The sequence below is a fragment of the Rhinopithecus bieti genome, unplaced genomic scaffold (genome assembly GCF_001698545.2).
Source record: "Rhinopithecus bieti isolate Rb0 unplaced genomic scaffold, ASM169854v2 scaffold_12088, whole genome shotgun sequence".
Taxonomy (NCBI): Eukaryota; Metazoa; Chordata; class Mammalia; order Primates; family Cercopithecidae; genus Rhinopithecus; species Rhinopithecus bieti.
In genome coordinates, this window is record NW_016807975.1 from 4,793,014 (window position 1) to 4,807,210 (window position 14,197).

Here is a 14,197-nt window from a genome sequence, read left to right on the forward strand (position 1 = left end):
GGTTAGGCAAAAGCGCTACATCTTTCTCATGTCTTTACATCCTGATATGCAAATGATGCTGTTCTCTTTGTAGGAGGGAATAACTGTTAAATGGATAGGAACCAAAAAATTGGCATCTTATGCAACACTGTTAGTTGTAGATTACTTGTTGCAACTAGGTGGGATATGTGAGGTTTAGAAATAACTTAGTTATACAGGTCTTTTCTGTGATGTGGGATTTTATTTGCAGAACTAATTCTCAGTTGTGAATATGGAAGATCAAAAAATAAAATACAGATCATTCCACTTTACTTTTTACGATAGTAGCTTACTTGCCTTATCTGGGCTTAATTTCCCATTTGCTTTAAATTCATTTAAGATGCAATGAACGGAGCCCGGTATGATGTCTCATGCCTGTAATCCCTGCACTTTGGAAGGTTAAGGTGGGAGGTTGCTTGAGGCCAGGAGTTCAAGACAGCCTGGGCAATATAACCAGATCCTGTCTCTACAAAAAAATTCGAAAATTAGCCAGGTGAGGCCGAGGTGGGCGGATCACAAGGTCAGGAGATCGAGACCATCCTGGCTAACATGGTGAAACCCCGTCTCTACTAAGAATACAAAAAAAATTAGCCAGGCGTGGTGACAGGCGCTTGTAGTCCCAGCTACTTGGGAGGCTGAGGCAGGAGAATGGTGTGAACCCGGGAGGCAGAGATTGCAGTGAGCCGAGATCACACCACCGCACTCCAGCCTGGGCAACAGAATGAGACTCCGTCTCAAAAAAAAAAAAAAGTTAGCCAGGTGTGGTGGTGTTTGCCTGTAGTCCTAGCTACTTGGGAGGGTGAGGTGGGAGGATCATGTCAACCCAGGAGTTTGAGGCTGCACTGGGTTTTGATCATGCCACTGCACTCCAGCCTGGGCAATAGAGTGAGACCCAGTCTCCATAAAATAAAAGATGCAGTGAACTTATAAAGCATACAGAGAAAAGAGACAAAGTTTCCCATAAATTCTATAAGCTGTGCATGACTCTAGGTTTCTGAGTGAGAGATAAAAGTTACTGTGTTTTTTTAAGTGGACCCTTATATTGGACAAAGATCGTAATGAAACTGTATCTTTAATTATGTAAAATTATTACAAATAACTTAGTTTATTTGGTTTTGTCTTTCAATTTCAGACAATGCTGATGTTGCTTTAGTAAATTTTTATGCTGACTGGTAAGTAATCTTGTTTGGGNGGATCATGTCAACCCAGGAGTTTGAGGCTGCACTGGGTTTTGATCATGCCACTGCACTCCAGCCTGGGCAATAGAGTGAGACCCAGTCTCCATAAAATAAAAGATGCAGTGAACTTATAAAGCATACAGAGAAAAGAGACAAAGTTTCCCATAAATTCTATAAGCTGTGCATGACTCTAGGTTTCTGAGTGAGAGATAAAAGTTACTGTGTTTTTTTAAGTGGACCCTTATATTGGACAAAGATCGTAATGAAACTGTATCTTTAATTATGTAAAAATTATTACAAATAACTTAGTTTATTTGGTTTTGTCTTTCAATTTCAGACAATGCTGATGTTGCTTTAGTAAATTTTATGCTGACTGGTAAGTAATCTTGTTTGGGTTTGGGTTTGTTTTACTTGCTAAAGGTTAATTTTCTTTGCTAGAAAGGGTAAGGGAAGGCTTTTACTATTTCAAGACAGTATTCCATACATAAAGTCAATTAAGTTTCATCCACAAAGGAGGTAGTTTAATTTGGTAAGGATTTCTGTTTTAAGAAAGAAATAGAGCAGATTCTGTTATTTCATATCTTAAAACAGGTAACACATAACTTAAATATGACTCTCTCCACCCCCCACTCAAAGGGAACATATATTGCAATTCTGTATTTTTTTTTTTAGATGGAGTCTCGCTCTATCGCCCAGGCTGGAGTGCAGTGGCCGGATCTCAGCTCACTGCAAGCTCCGCCTCCCGGGTTTACGCCATTCTCCTGCCTCAGCCTCCCTAGTAGCTGGGACTACAGGCGCCCTCCACCTCGCCCGGCTAGTTTTTTGTATTTTTTAGTAGAGACGGGGTTTCACGGTGTTAGCCAGGATGGTCTCGATCTCCTGACCTCGTGATCCACCCATCTCGGCCTCCCAAAGTGCTGGGATTACAGGCTTGAGCCACCGCGCCCGGCCGAGGGTAGTGTTTGTAAGTCATGATTTGGGTATGGCAAGTTTAGAAGGAAAAATAATGTTGACATTTTAAAATTTATACAATCTGCTGCCTCTTCTACGATACCTTTACTCCTTCCCCTGGCTGAATCAGAGCCTGTCTTTTGTGTTTATATAGTACTCTATGTACCACTTTCTTTTTCTTACTAAATGTTTTGTCTTTTCTTATTTGTTTGTGCCCTAGCAAACAAACTTTGAGGGCAGAGATAATGGCATACTCAGTATTCCCAGCATCTAGAACAACATGGTGTATAGTAGATGTTACAGAATATGGCATGGAGACAGGAAGAAGGGAGATTTAGCTAGAAAGATTCTGAAACACAAGGGAGATTTAGCTGGAAAGAGTCTGAAACACTGGCATAATCTTTATCACTGGACACTCTGTATCTTATCTGACCCTTTAAGGCTTACTACCTACTAGCTGTGACTACCATACTCCAGGTCACAGTCCTGTCATTTACTTAGAATTCATGCTACAGTCTCCTCATTTCTTTTCTGTGCCTCTAGGCTTACGTATCTCCATTATGTTCTCTACAATGTAAGCCAGAGTTCTCTTTCTTACAGTGTAAATAAGATTAGTTTATACCCCTTCTTAAAACCCTTAAAATGTTTCCATTACCTTTGGGTTAAAGTTTAAATCCTTTACTTTGACCCAGACGGGCCCTTATGAACTGGTCCCTTATTCCCTCTGTAGCTGTTATGTCTGGCCTCTCTCCACTTCCACATTCTGCTCCAGTTAAACTAAGCTTCTTTCAATTCCTGTAAAATTCTGTATTTCATCACTGGCCTGTTAGGTATGATATTTCCCCTGCCTGGATGGATCATTCTTCTGTTACCCATTTCTTTACTTAGTTAACTTCTAATCTTTCAAGTCTTAGATTAGTTGCCACTTTCTCCAGGTTATCCTCCTGGATCAATACACCTCCCCCTACTCTTGACTCTGATTAGGAGCCCTTCTGTTATTTCCCATAACACCCATACTTACCCAGTCATAACACTTGTAGGCTGTAATCTAGTTGGTGACTCCCTACTACATTGTTTGCTCTGTGAAAATACATACCCTAGTTTTATTTTCAACTTTAATCCACAAGCACTTTGCTTAATATGTGGCTGATAAGTACATAATGTCTACTAAATGAATGTATATATGGTATGATTATTTAAAAAACTTCAGTTTAAAAAAGTTGAAGATACACAGAGAAAATGCTATTTATAAAATATGTAACAAAGGTAGCATTTTTCAAGGTAAATTAGGGTTGTCAAGATGTATTAATAGCCACAAAATTTGGCAGAACATTATGTAGTCCAATCCATTTTAAAATAAGAAAACTGAAATCCAGGGGGAGTGAAGTACTTTCCCAAGGTTACCCAACTAGATGATGTCTGAAGAAAAACTAGAGCGACTTTCTCCTGACAGAGAGATTTTGTATGTTGCAAGAAAGAGTAATAGAACATGCTACTGGGATCTTTTGGAAAAAAAAAAAAAAACTGAATTGGAAACGTGGACTAAGTTATTTGGGAAAACATTACCTCAAGAATACCTTAAGTTGTTAATGAATTAATACTCTTTTATACAGCTGAAAAAGCTTGGGTAATTGGCTGTAGGACATAGACTTAATACTATGTGGCTCAAAGTCTAGACTCTGAGTTCCTTCTGGAAGTTATGGATGTGGCACAGTTTAATAATTCTGTAATAGAGGTGCTTAAAAATACTGCAGCTCCTCGAGTAATACTGTAGTAGGTGGTTAATAATGCTGTTTTGTGCCAGACTATTTAAAACAGATTACCTAATATTTATGGGTACATAGTAGGTATATATATTTATGAGGTACATGAGATATTTTGATAGAGATGTACAAAGTATGATAATCACATGGCCGGGTGCGGTGGCTCACACCTGTAATCCCAGCACTTGGGAAGGCCGAGGCGGGCGGAACACCTGAGGAGTTCAAGACTAGCCCGACGAACATGGTGAAACACCCCGTCTTTACTAAAAATACAAAAAGCCGGATGTGGCGGGCACCTGTAATCCCAGCTACTTGGGAGGGTGAGGCAGGAGGATTGCTTGAACCCAGGAGGCGGAGGTTGCAGTGAGCTGAGATCACGCTGTTGCACTCCAGCCTGAGTGACAGAGTGAGACTCTGTCTCAAAACAAAAACAAAAAAAACACACATCAGGGTAAATGGAGTATTCATCACTTCAAGGATTCATCATTTATGTTACAAACATTCCAGTTTTACTCTTTTAGTTATTTAAAAATATACAATACATTTCTGCTCACTGTAGTCATCCTACTAGATCTTATTCATTCTAACTATATTTTTGTACCCATTAACCATTCCCATCCAGACTCTTTACATAGGTTCTTTAAATGCTCAGAACTACTCTGCAGGTAGGTATTATAATTTCCTTTTAGGTTGAGGAATTGAGGCTCAGAAAGGTCATATGGCTAGTAAGTGGTGGAACTGGGATTTAAATTCAGGTATGCCTGACTGCAAAGCTTATTTCTTTCTCTAACTAGATCATATTAGTAATTGCCCTCAAAATGTCTCTGCAAAGACTTATCTATTTGTTAGATTTGTTAAGGATTGATTTAAGTACTAGATTGGAGATTAGGTTTAGATGACCGTTCGGCCCTTTGAATAGATCCATTGCTTTTGTGATGTTCCTTTTATAAACGTAACATTTTATTTCATTTTCCCTTTTCATCTTTTGATACAGGTTGAGTATCCCTTATCTGAAATACTTGGGACCAGAAGTGTTTCAGATTTTGGATTTTTTCAGATTTGGGAATATTTGCATTATACTTACTGGTTCAACATCACTAACCCCAAAAATATGAAATACAAAATGCTTTAATGAGCATTTCCTTTGAGCATCTTGTCAGTGCTCAAACAGTTTTAGATTTTGAAGCATTTTGAATTTTCGGATTAGGGACATTCAACCTGTATTAAGACAGGTCCTATTTTAAACATGAACCATGCTTACTTACTTACTGGGTGGCAAACTGGACAATCTAGAGAAAAGAAGCCCTTGATGTGTTTTTTTACGTTGCCCTTAAGCCATAAAGAGTCTTGCCTGCTCTTTCTTCACTAGGTCAGATCTAAATTTTTCAAGAAACCATTAATCAGCCCCTGATTAATGGGACTCCCTGCCTCCCCTGTCCTCCAGCTACCTTATTTTCTACAGATAGTAAGAACCCGCAAACCTTGGGTCCTAGCCACTCCAGTTCCTCCATTCTATCAATTTATTCACTTAATACACATATATTGAATGCTTATTAGACTACATAGTCAAATAAGACACGGTCCATGATGTCCACAGACCCCACCCACTTATCCCTGATGGGAGAGATTTAAGAATGCTAAAAGAGGAAAGAGCCACTTGAAAGCAAGAGATTGAAGATACAGATGTGTCTCCTTGGTATATTCTAGGACATCTCCTTAGGAAGTCAGGTGAGTGGGCTAGAAGAGATATATATATATATACACACAAGAAGAAATAGGGAGGAAGTATATTGTTTGCATCCTTTCACAGGCTTTCCAATATTTTTATTGTATCAAAGCTAATATGTATGACCTAATTACATGTGGATTAAACTGTTCACTGACATCATTTAAGTAAATTATTTGGTGGAAAAGGGCTCCGGAAGCAAGAGTAGCAACTGTAGTTTGTTTACATATCCTTAATACTTCTTCTGTAAGAGAAAGACCATTCTAACTCAGCTGGTTACTAATACTGATTCTTCCCCTTCTTATTGGGTCCCTTTAATGACCTAGAACATAGTCATCCATGACATAATGATGTTTAGGTCAATGACAGAAGTCCCATGTATAATACCGTATTTTTACTGTACCTTTTCTATGTTTAGATACGTTTAGATACACAAGTGCTGTTGTGTTACGGTTGCTTACAGTAGTTAGTATATTAACATGTGGTACAGGTTTGTAGCCTAGGAGCAATAGGAGGCTGTATACCATATAGTGTAGGTGCATGCTAGGCTATACCGTCTCGGTTTGTATAAGTATACTTTATGATGTTTGCACAATGAAGAAATCACCTAATGGTGTATTTCTCAGAGTGTATACCTGTTGTTAAACACCACATGACTGTATTTGTGAAATGTTTGACTTGATTAAGGGACAGTTAGAAGTAACAAGTTTATAGACCGTTGTGGGGTTTGTGCCTTGTGTTTAAAGTAAAAGAATAAAGAAAATACAGACAGGAAGTCTTGGTTAGGAATTTAAGATACTTGCTTCTAGACTTACTGTATTTAGTATATTTACAGATGTAAAAGCCCATTTAACAAGGGGTAAATTTTGAGGGGAAATAGTTCATTATATACTATATATTCTTTTAATATAACTTATTTATTTGGTATGCTAACTTGCCTGTGAGATTTGATAGAACTAGCCAGGTGGAGCAGTCTAATATCTGCAATACAGTTAAAATGTTTTACACAGTAGTCTAAAATTTTACTATTTTGAGGTGGGAGGATCGCTTGAGCCCTGGAGATGGAGGGTGCAGTGAGCTGAGATTGCGCCCCTGCCTTCCAACCTGGGCAACAGAATGAGATCCTGTCTCAAAAAAAATTAAATAAAATAGAGAAAGCTAATTTCTTTCATAAATGTTCAAGCCTCAGTAGTTGCAAATCCTAGTAGTACTTCTTAGAGGGCTTATTTCAGACTTGTTTTATGACCTCTGCAAAAGATCCTTAGCTGTGTGCTCCATAATACTGGCAATTATCTTAAGATGAATAAAACCAAATTCTGTTATACATTCTTAGAATTGGTATACAGTCTTTGAATTCAAAATTGTCTTCATCTCCATTGAACAACGCCAGGGTCCATGATTAAATTAAGTGTGTGATTATCTCGCAGAGTTGTTCATTGTGCCTAAATCAAATGTCAACGGGCAATAACTGAAATAAGATTTTATTACTTCTACTTTTCATTTCTAATTGGCATCCTTCTCCGTATATAGGTGTCGTTTCAGTCAGATGTTGCATCCAATTTTTGAGGAAGCTTCCGACGTCATTAAGGAAGAATTTCCAAATGAAAATCAAGTAGTGTTTGCCAGAGTTGATTGTGATCAGCACTGTAAGTACCTCCATAGGAAGTCTAGAAGAAACTGTCCCATCCCAAACACAGGCAGACATGCATAGTTTTTCTTTTCTTTTTTTTAAATGCTCTGCTTTTAAGTGGAGAACAAACTGAAAAGGTTCTAGTGACCTTGGTTAAATTGTTACTATTTAATTTTTATGTACTTATAACACTACTTTCCATTTTGCTTGTGTGAAGGTTTTTTTGTTGTTATTTTAAAAATTACAGTAGGTCAAGCATAGGGATCAAAATTAGCAGTGTTTTCTACCAAAGCAAATACCAAAATCAGTAAATAATTGAAATATGGTATTAGAAGAAAAAATGGATTTCTTTTATTTTAGAATCATGTGAAAATACTATTTATAGTCATTTCAGATAAGATAGTCTGAGATTTTGTGTGTTTCTGTTTTGTAAAGATTCTGTGAAGATTGGTTTAGACTATTTTTGAGGTCTAATTAGCTGTAGCAACTGATTATAATTATTAAGAGTATTAAGAAACTTAGTTTAAGCTCTTAAAATCCAACCTCTTGGTTTTGCTTGTCCTGGTGGAGCATTCTCTGTGAAATCTCCATGGTTTTTCGTATACATGATGGATTTCTCTAACTTGAACTGGTGATCTTGCTAGTGGTGTTTCCTCCTGTGTGCTCCCATTATACTTGAACTTTCCTCTCTCATCGTACTAAACTCATTGTATTTGGTAGTTCTGTTTGTCTTAGTTGTCTTATCAGCTGCATTGTCTGTTCATCAAGGCAGGAATTTTTTTTCTGTCTTTTTTTTAATGCTCACTTTTAAGAGGAGACCAAACCACTTATTAATCTCTGTCTCAAGCATCTGACAGTTTCTGGGAGACAGAGACTGCTCACAAAAAGCTATTGCATTATTGGTTAAGTTGGTGTGAATACAGAACTGTCTCCCATTCTTCAAGTTTTCTACTTTTTATACTTAACCTGCTGATTAAAATTAGTGTGTGTGTACACACACCTAACTTTTCATTTTACTGATGAGGAAATGAATATGAAGTGGCTTAATCAGTGTTACGTAGCTCAATGTCTGCTCAAGCTGGAATTTGAATCCTGATTTTCTGACCAAATGCCTTCAATTGCTCTTTTCTGTTCCAACATTTTGAGGAGTTATTGATATAGCTTTGTGCTAGGCAGCAAGGCATTTTCCAACAGGAAATCATTTCACAGTCTTCTAAGCCCCACCCAGTATTTCTGTCTGCTGAAATTCGTAACTAGATAGGATGAAGGGAGCAATAAAAGGTTGTCAATACAGGCATGGGCTACATTTTCACACTGCTTTCCAGATCTTTTCTCTGACCTTTCGCTGACAGAGAACATGATGTTTTTGGTGTGGGTTCTCATTTCAAATCTTTCTATTCTTTATGTATTTAATTAGATGTTACAGTGCAGATAAGAGTTCCTACTTTTACTGAATTTGAACCATAAAATTGGAAATTTTGCTCTAAAGCTTACATTCATTGGGAAGAAAATTTAATACTTATATCCTTGAACCATAAATATCATTTATTCCATCTTTTAAACCGATAACTTTTGAAGAAAATCTGACATCATTGCTAGTAAGCTTTCTTTTTATGGGAGCAAATAGCACAGTTCAGATGCTTTTCAGTCCACCAGCAAGTTATCTGAGGTATTATACATATTATGAGGTATTATGCATCTCTCTGAATATTTTTTCTCTTCTATGTAATTCTTTTAAAGAAATGATGTTATGAAACCCTTATTGATTAATGTATTTACATTTTTCACAGTCTCTTTAGAGATTGTAAGACAAATTGTAGTTTTGTTAACCTCTTACATGCCGATTAGATTGTAGAGGTTTTGAACTGGAAGAACCTTAAGAATTCTGTGTTCTAAAGAAAAATGCCTTTTAGGCAGATTATTCTGTGGTCGAATTTTTTTTTTCCTAACCATTTGAACAATTTTAATTTATATACTCATATACATATCAGTGCTTCGAAAAATAAATTGTTCAATCTTAAAGCAGTTTTTAAAAGAGATTTATTGAGGTATAAGTGACATATAATGCATTATACACGTTTAAATTTTATAATTTTATAGGTTTTGGTACATGTGTGTATCCATGAAACCATCACTACAATCAAGATGTTGAGCATAGCTGTCATTCCCCAAAATTTTCCTTGTGCCCCTTTGTGGTCCCTGTCTGTCCCTTCTATCCCCCACCTCCATTATCCTTAAGGACCATCTGCTTTCCGTCACTGGAGATTAATTTGCATTTTCTAGAATTTTATATAAGTGAATCATACAGTATGAGGTTTTTTTTGGTCTGGTTTTTTTTTTTTTTGGACTCAGTATGTTTATTTTGAGATTGTTTCATGTTGCATATATTATTTCTTATTATTTAGTGGCGTTCTATTGTGTGGCTGTATACCACAATTTGTTTATCTATTCAATTCCTGACAGACATTTGGGTTGTTTTGACTTGCTGGCTATTACAAATAAAGCTGTTATGAGCATTCAGATATAAATCTTTATACAAATAAAGATGACAAATAAAGCTGTTATGAACATTCAGATATAAATCTTTATACATATGTTTTCATTTTTCCTGAGCAAATACCTAGATGTGAAATGCTAGGTCATGTGGTAGGTCCATGTTAAACTTTTTAAGAAACTGCCAAACTATTTTCCAAAGTATTTGTTCTATTTTATATATCCATTAATAGTACATGAGAGTTCCAGTTGTTCCATATTCTTGTCAAAACTTGGAGTAGTCTATTTAATTTTACATATTCCAATATGTGTAAAGTGGTATCTCCTTGTGGTTTAATTTGTATTTTTCTAATAATTAATGATGCTGAGAATATTCTCACATGTTTATATGACATTCATGTATCTGTGATGATGTGTCTGTTCAAATATTACACATTTTTTATTAGATTGTTTATTTTCTTACTGAAATTTGTTTATTTATTTATTTGCGACAGGGTCTCACTGTGTCGCCCAGTCTGTAGTGCAGTGGCACAATCTTGGCTCACTGGAGCCTCAACCTTCCAGACCCCAGTGACCTTTCCACCACAGCCTCCCAAGTAGCATGTGCCACCACACGCGGCTAATTTAAAAAAATTTTTTTAGAGACAGGTCTCCCTATGTTGCCCAGGCTGGTCTGAAACTCCTGGGCTAAAGTGATTGTTATGCCTCGGCTTCTGAAAGTGCTGGGATTACAAGCATGAGCCACTGTGCCCTACCCTCTTACTCAGTTTTGAGAGTTTTTAATATATTTTGAGTACAAGTCTTTTTTCAAGTGTAATTTGCAAATATTTTCTCCCATTCTACCTTTGTATTTTTTTAAAAAAATTGTAACATACACATACAATTACTATCTTACCATTTTAAATTGTACAATTTAATACTGTTAAATGTATTCACATTGTTGTGCAACCAGTCTCCCGTTCTTCATCTTGCAAAACTGAAACTCTACACCTGTTAAACAATAGCTTCCCATTGCCCCTTCTCCCCAGCCCCTAGCAACTTCCTTTCTACCTTCTTTTTCTATGAATGCGATTACTCTGGGTACTCCACATAAGTGGAATCATACAGTGTCTGTTTTTTTGTGACTGGCATATTTCACTTAGCATAATGTCTGCAAGGCTCATTCATGTTGTAGCATGCATCAGAATTTCCCTGCTTTTTAAGGCTGAATAATATTTCTTGGTATGTATATACCATGATTTGTTTATCATCCATCGAGAACACGGGTTGATTCTGCCATTGGCTGTTGTAAATAATGGTGCTGTGAACATGAGTGTACAAATATCTCTTTGAGACCTTTAAAGAAAGTACCCATTTTTTTTCTTTTTTTTTTTGATATATATGCAGCAGTGGAATTGCTAGAACATATGGTAGTTTTTAATTTTTGAGGAAACATCATACAGTCTCTCATAGCAGCTGTATCATTTTACATTTTCATTAGGAGTACCTAAGGGTTGCAGTTTCTCCACACGCTCACCTGCACTTCTTATTTTCTCTTTGTTATTGTTGTTGTTTTAATAGAGACGAGGTCTCACTATGTTGCTTAGGCTGGTCTTGAACTCCTGGACTCAAGGGATCCTCCCATCCAGCCTCCTGAGTAGCTGGGACTATGGTGTGTGTGACCATGTGGACTCTATTTTCTGTTTTGTTTGTTTATTTATAGCAGCCATAATGGGTGTGAGATGGTATCTCATTGTGGTGTTGGTTTGCATTTCCCTAATAATTAGTGATGTTCATTATTTTTTCACGTTTATTGGTCATTTGTATATCTTCCTTGGAGAAATATTTTTTCAACTCCTTCGCCCATTTTAAAATCAGGTTATTTGGGATTTTATTGTTGATGTTAAGTTGTAGGAGTTCTTTGTATATTCTGGATATTCACCCCTCATATATATGATTTGCAAATAAATTCTCCTGTTCTGTAGGTTGCCTTTTCACTCTGTTGATTGTGTCCTTTGATTCATAGAAATTTTTAATTGTAATGTAGTCTATCTTATGAATTTTTACATTGGTTGACTATGCTTTAGGTGTTATATCCAGGAAATAATTGTAATCTAATGTCATGAAGGTTTACTCTCCTGTGTTTTCTTCTAAGAGTTTTAGAGTGTTTAGAGAGTTGAAGAGTGTTAGGTCTTATATTCAGGTCTTTCATTTATTTTGAGTTAATTTTTATGTATGGAACAAGGTAGGGGCCCAGCTTTATTATTTTGCATGTGTACTTCTAGGTTTTCCAGCATGATTTATTGAAGAGACTGTTCTTTCCCCATTGAATGGTCTTAGCATCCTCATCGAAAATCATTTTGCTATATATTTGAGGGGTTATTTCTGGACCCTGTAGTCTGTACCATGGTCTGTATGTCTGTTTTTATGCCAGTTCCACACTTTTTGATTACTGTAGTCTTGTATGTTTTGAAATCAAGAAGTATGAGACCTCCAACTTGAAGAGTGTATTTTGAAGAGCAGATATTCTTAATGTTGGTGCAGTCTTACTATCAGTTTTTAAAATGAATTACACTTTTGATGTTGTATCTAAGAAGTATTTGCCTCACACAGGATCACAAAGATTTTCTGCTATGTTTTCTTTTATAAATGTGGTAGTATGCAGGTTTATACTTATGTCTGTAATCCATTTGGAATTAATTTTTACATGTGGCACAGTGTATGAATTGGAGTTCTTTTTTTGCATATGGTTCTGGCATTATTTGTTGAAAAGACTATCCTTTCTTCACTGTGGATTTTCAGCATCTTTGCTGAGATAAACTGACACTGTATGTGTGGGTGTATTTCTGTTCTCTCTGTTCTATACTGTTGATCTGTTTGTCTGTGCTTATACCAGTACTTTGTAGATTACTATAGCTTATAAAGAGTCTTGAAGTCTGGTCAGGTAAAACTTTCAACTTTGTACTTTTTTTTTCCAGAGTTGTTTGGCAGTTCTGGTTGATTTAGATTTCCATTTAACTTTCAGAATCAGCTTGTTAATTTTTAATGACAAAAGGCTACTGAGTTTTTTTTTTTTTTTTTTTTTTTTTTGAGACAGAGTCTCCTCTGTCGCCCAAGCTGGAGTGCGGTGGCGTGATCTTCGCTCACTGCAAGCTCCGCCTCCGGAGTTCAAGCCATTCTCCTGCCTCAGTCTCCCGAGTAGCTGGGACTACAGGTGCCCAAAATTAGCCCAGCTAATTTTTTGTATTTTTAGTAGAGATGGGGTTTCACCGTGTTAGCCAGGATGGTCTCAATCTCCTGACCTCGTGATCTGCCCGCCTCGGCCTCCCAAAGTGCTGGGATTACAGGCTTGAGCCACCGCGCCTGGCCAGGCTACTGGGATTTTAACTGGGGTTACTTTGAATCCTCAGGGCAATTTATGGAAAATTGTTATTTTAATGATACTGAGTCTTTGAATCCACGAAGATTGTTATCTCTCCATTTATTTAGGCATTTTCAATTTCTTCCAGCAATGTTTTGTGGTTTTTCAGCCTACATGTCTTGGATAGCTTTGTCAGATTTATTCCTAAGTATTTATTTATTTTTTTGATGCTATTGTAAATGATATTTTAAGAATAAACTTCATTTCTGGAATAATTGTAGATTATGCATAGATTATAGTTGCAAAAATAATACAGAGAGTGCCCTTGTATGCCTTATGTATTTTACCCTAACATCGATATCTTATATTACTGTGGCACATTTGTCAAAGCCTAAGAAACTAAAATTGGTACACTACTATTAATTAAACTATGGATTTTATTTGGATTTTATCCCTCTTCCACTTAGGTCTTTTTGTTGTTGTTTTTCTAGGATATCACTTTCAGGCATGATGTCTTCCTGGTTATGTTTGTTTCTCAGGCTTCATTTTTCACAACCTTGACAGTTTTGAGTAGTATTCTTTAAGAATTTTGTAGAGTGTCCTTCATTTTGGGCTTGCCTGGTATTTTTTTCTCATGTTTTGGACATCTTTTGTGAGATCTCTCAGTAAGTATTTCTTATTTGGGGGTGCTGTTATAAATGGCATTGATTGTTAAATTTTAATTTTAGTGTTTTGTTGCTAGTTTATAGAAATAAGATTGATTTCTTATATTGACCCTGTATACTAAAACTTACTAGTTCTAATAAGTTTTATAAATAGAGTCCATAGGATTTTTCTACTTAGACAATTAGGTTTTTTTGCAGATAAAAAGCTTCACTTCTTGTGGTCTGTATTTTGTTACAGTATTCTTTCCAACCAAGTGTATCTATTTGTTGCTTTAGAATTAGTTTTTGTTAGGCAGAAGATCTGTAAGAAGCTTCCTAGCAAGGGCAGAAGATGGCCTCGGAATCAAGATATCATCATGCCCACATATGTCTTGTTCATATCGTTCACTTGTCTGGTATTATGTTAACCTACTCTGTCCTGCCCTTGAGTACT

At 36.5% G+C, this 14,197-nt stretch overlaps 1 protein-coding gene across 1 annotated transcript in view; it reads left to right on the forward strand.

Moving 5' to 3' along the window:
- The window catches only part of ERP44 (endoplasmic reticulum protein 44), a 123,478-nt gene that overhangs the window by 48,751 nt on the left and 60,530 nt on the right, over positions 1-14,197 (forward strand). Inside the window, exons 3-4 of the mRNA XM_017884332.1 lie at positions 1,151-1,190; positions 7,167-7,282. Coding sequence (XP_017739821.1) covers positions 1,151-1,190; positions 7,167-7,282 — 156 coding nt within the window. The remainder of the gene's footprint in view (positions 1-1,150; positions 1,191-7,166; positions 7,283-14,197) is intronic.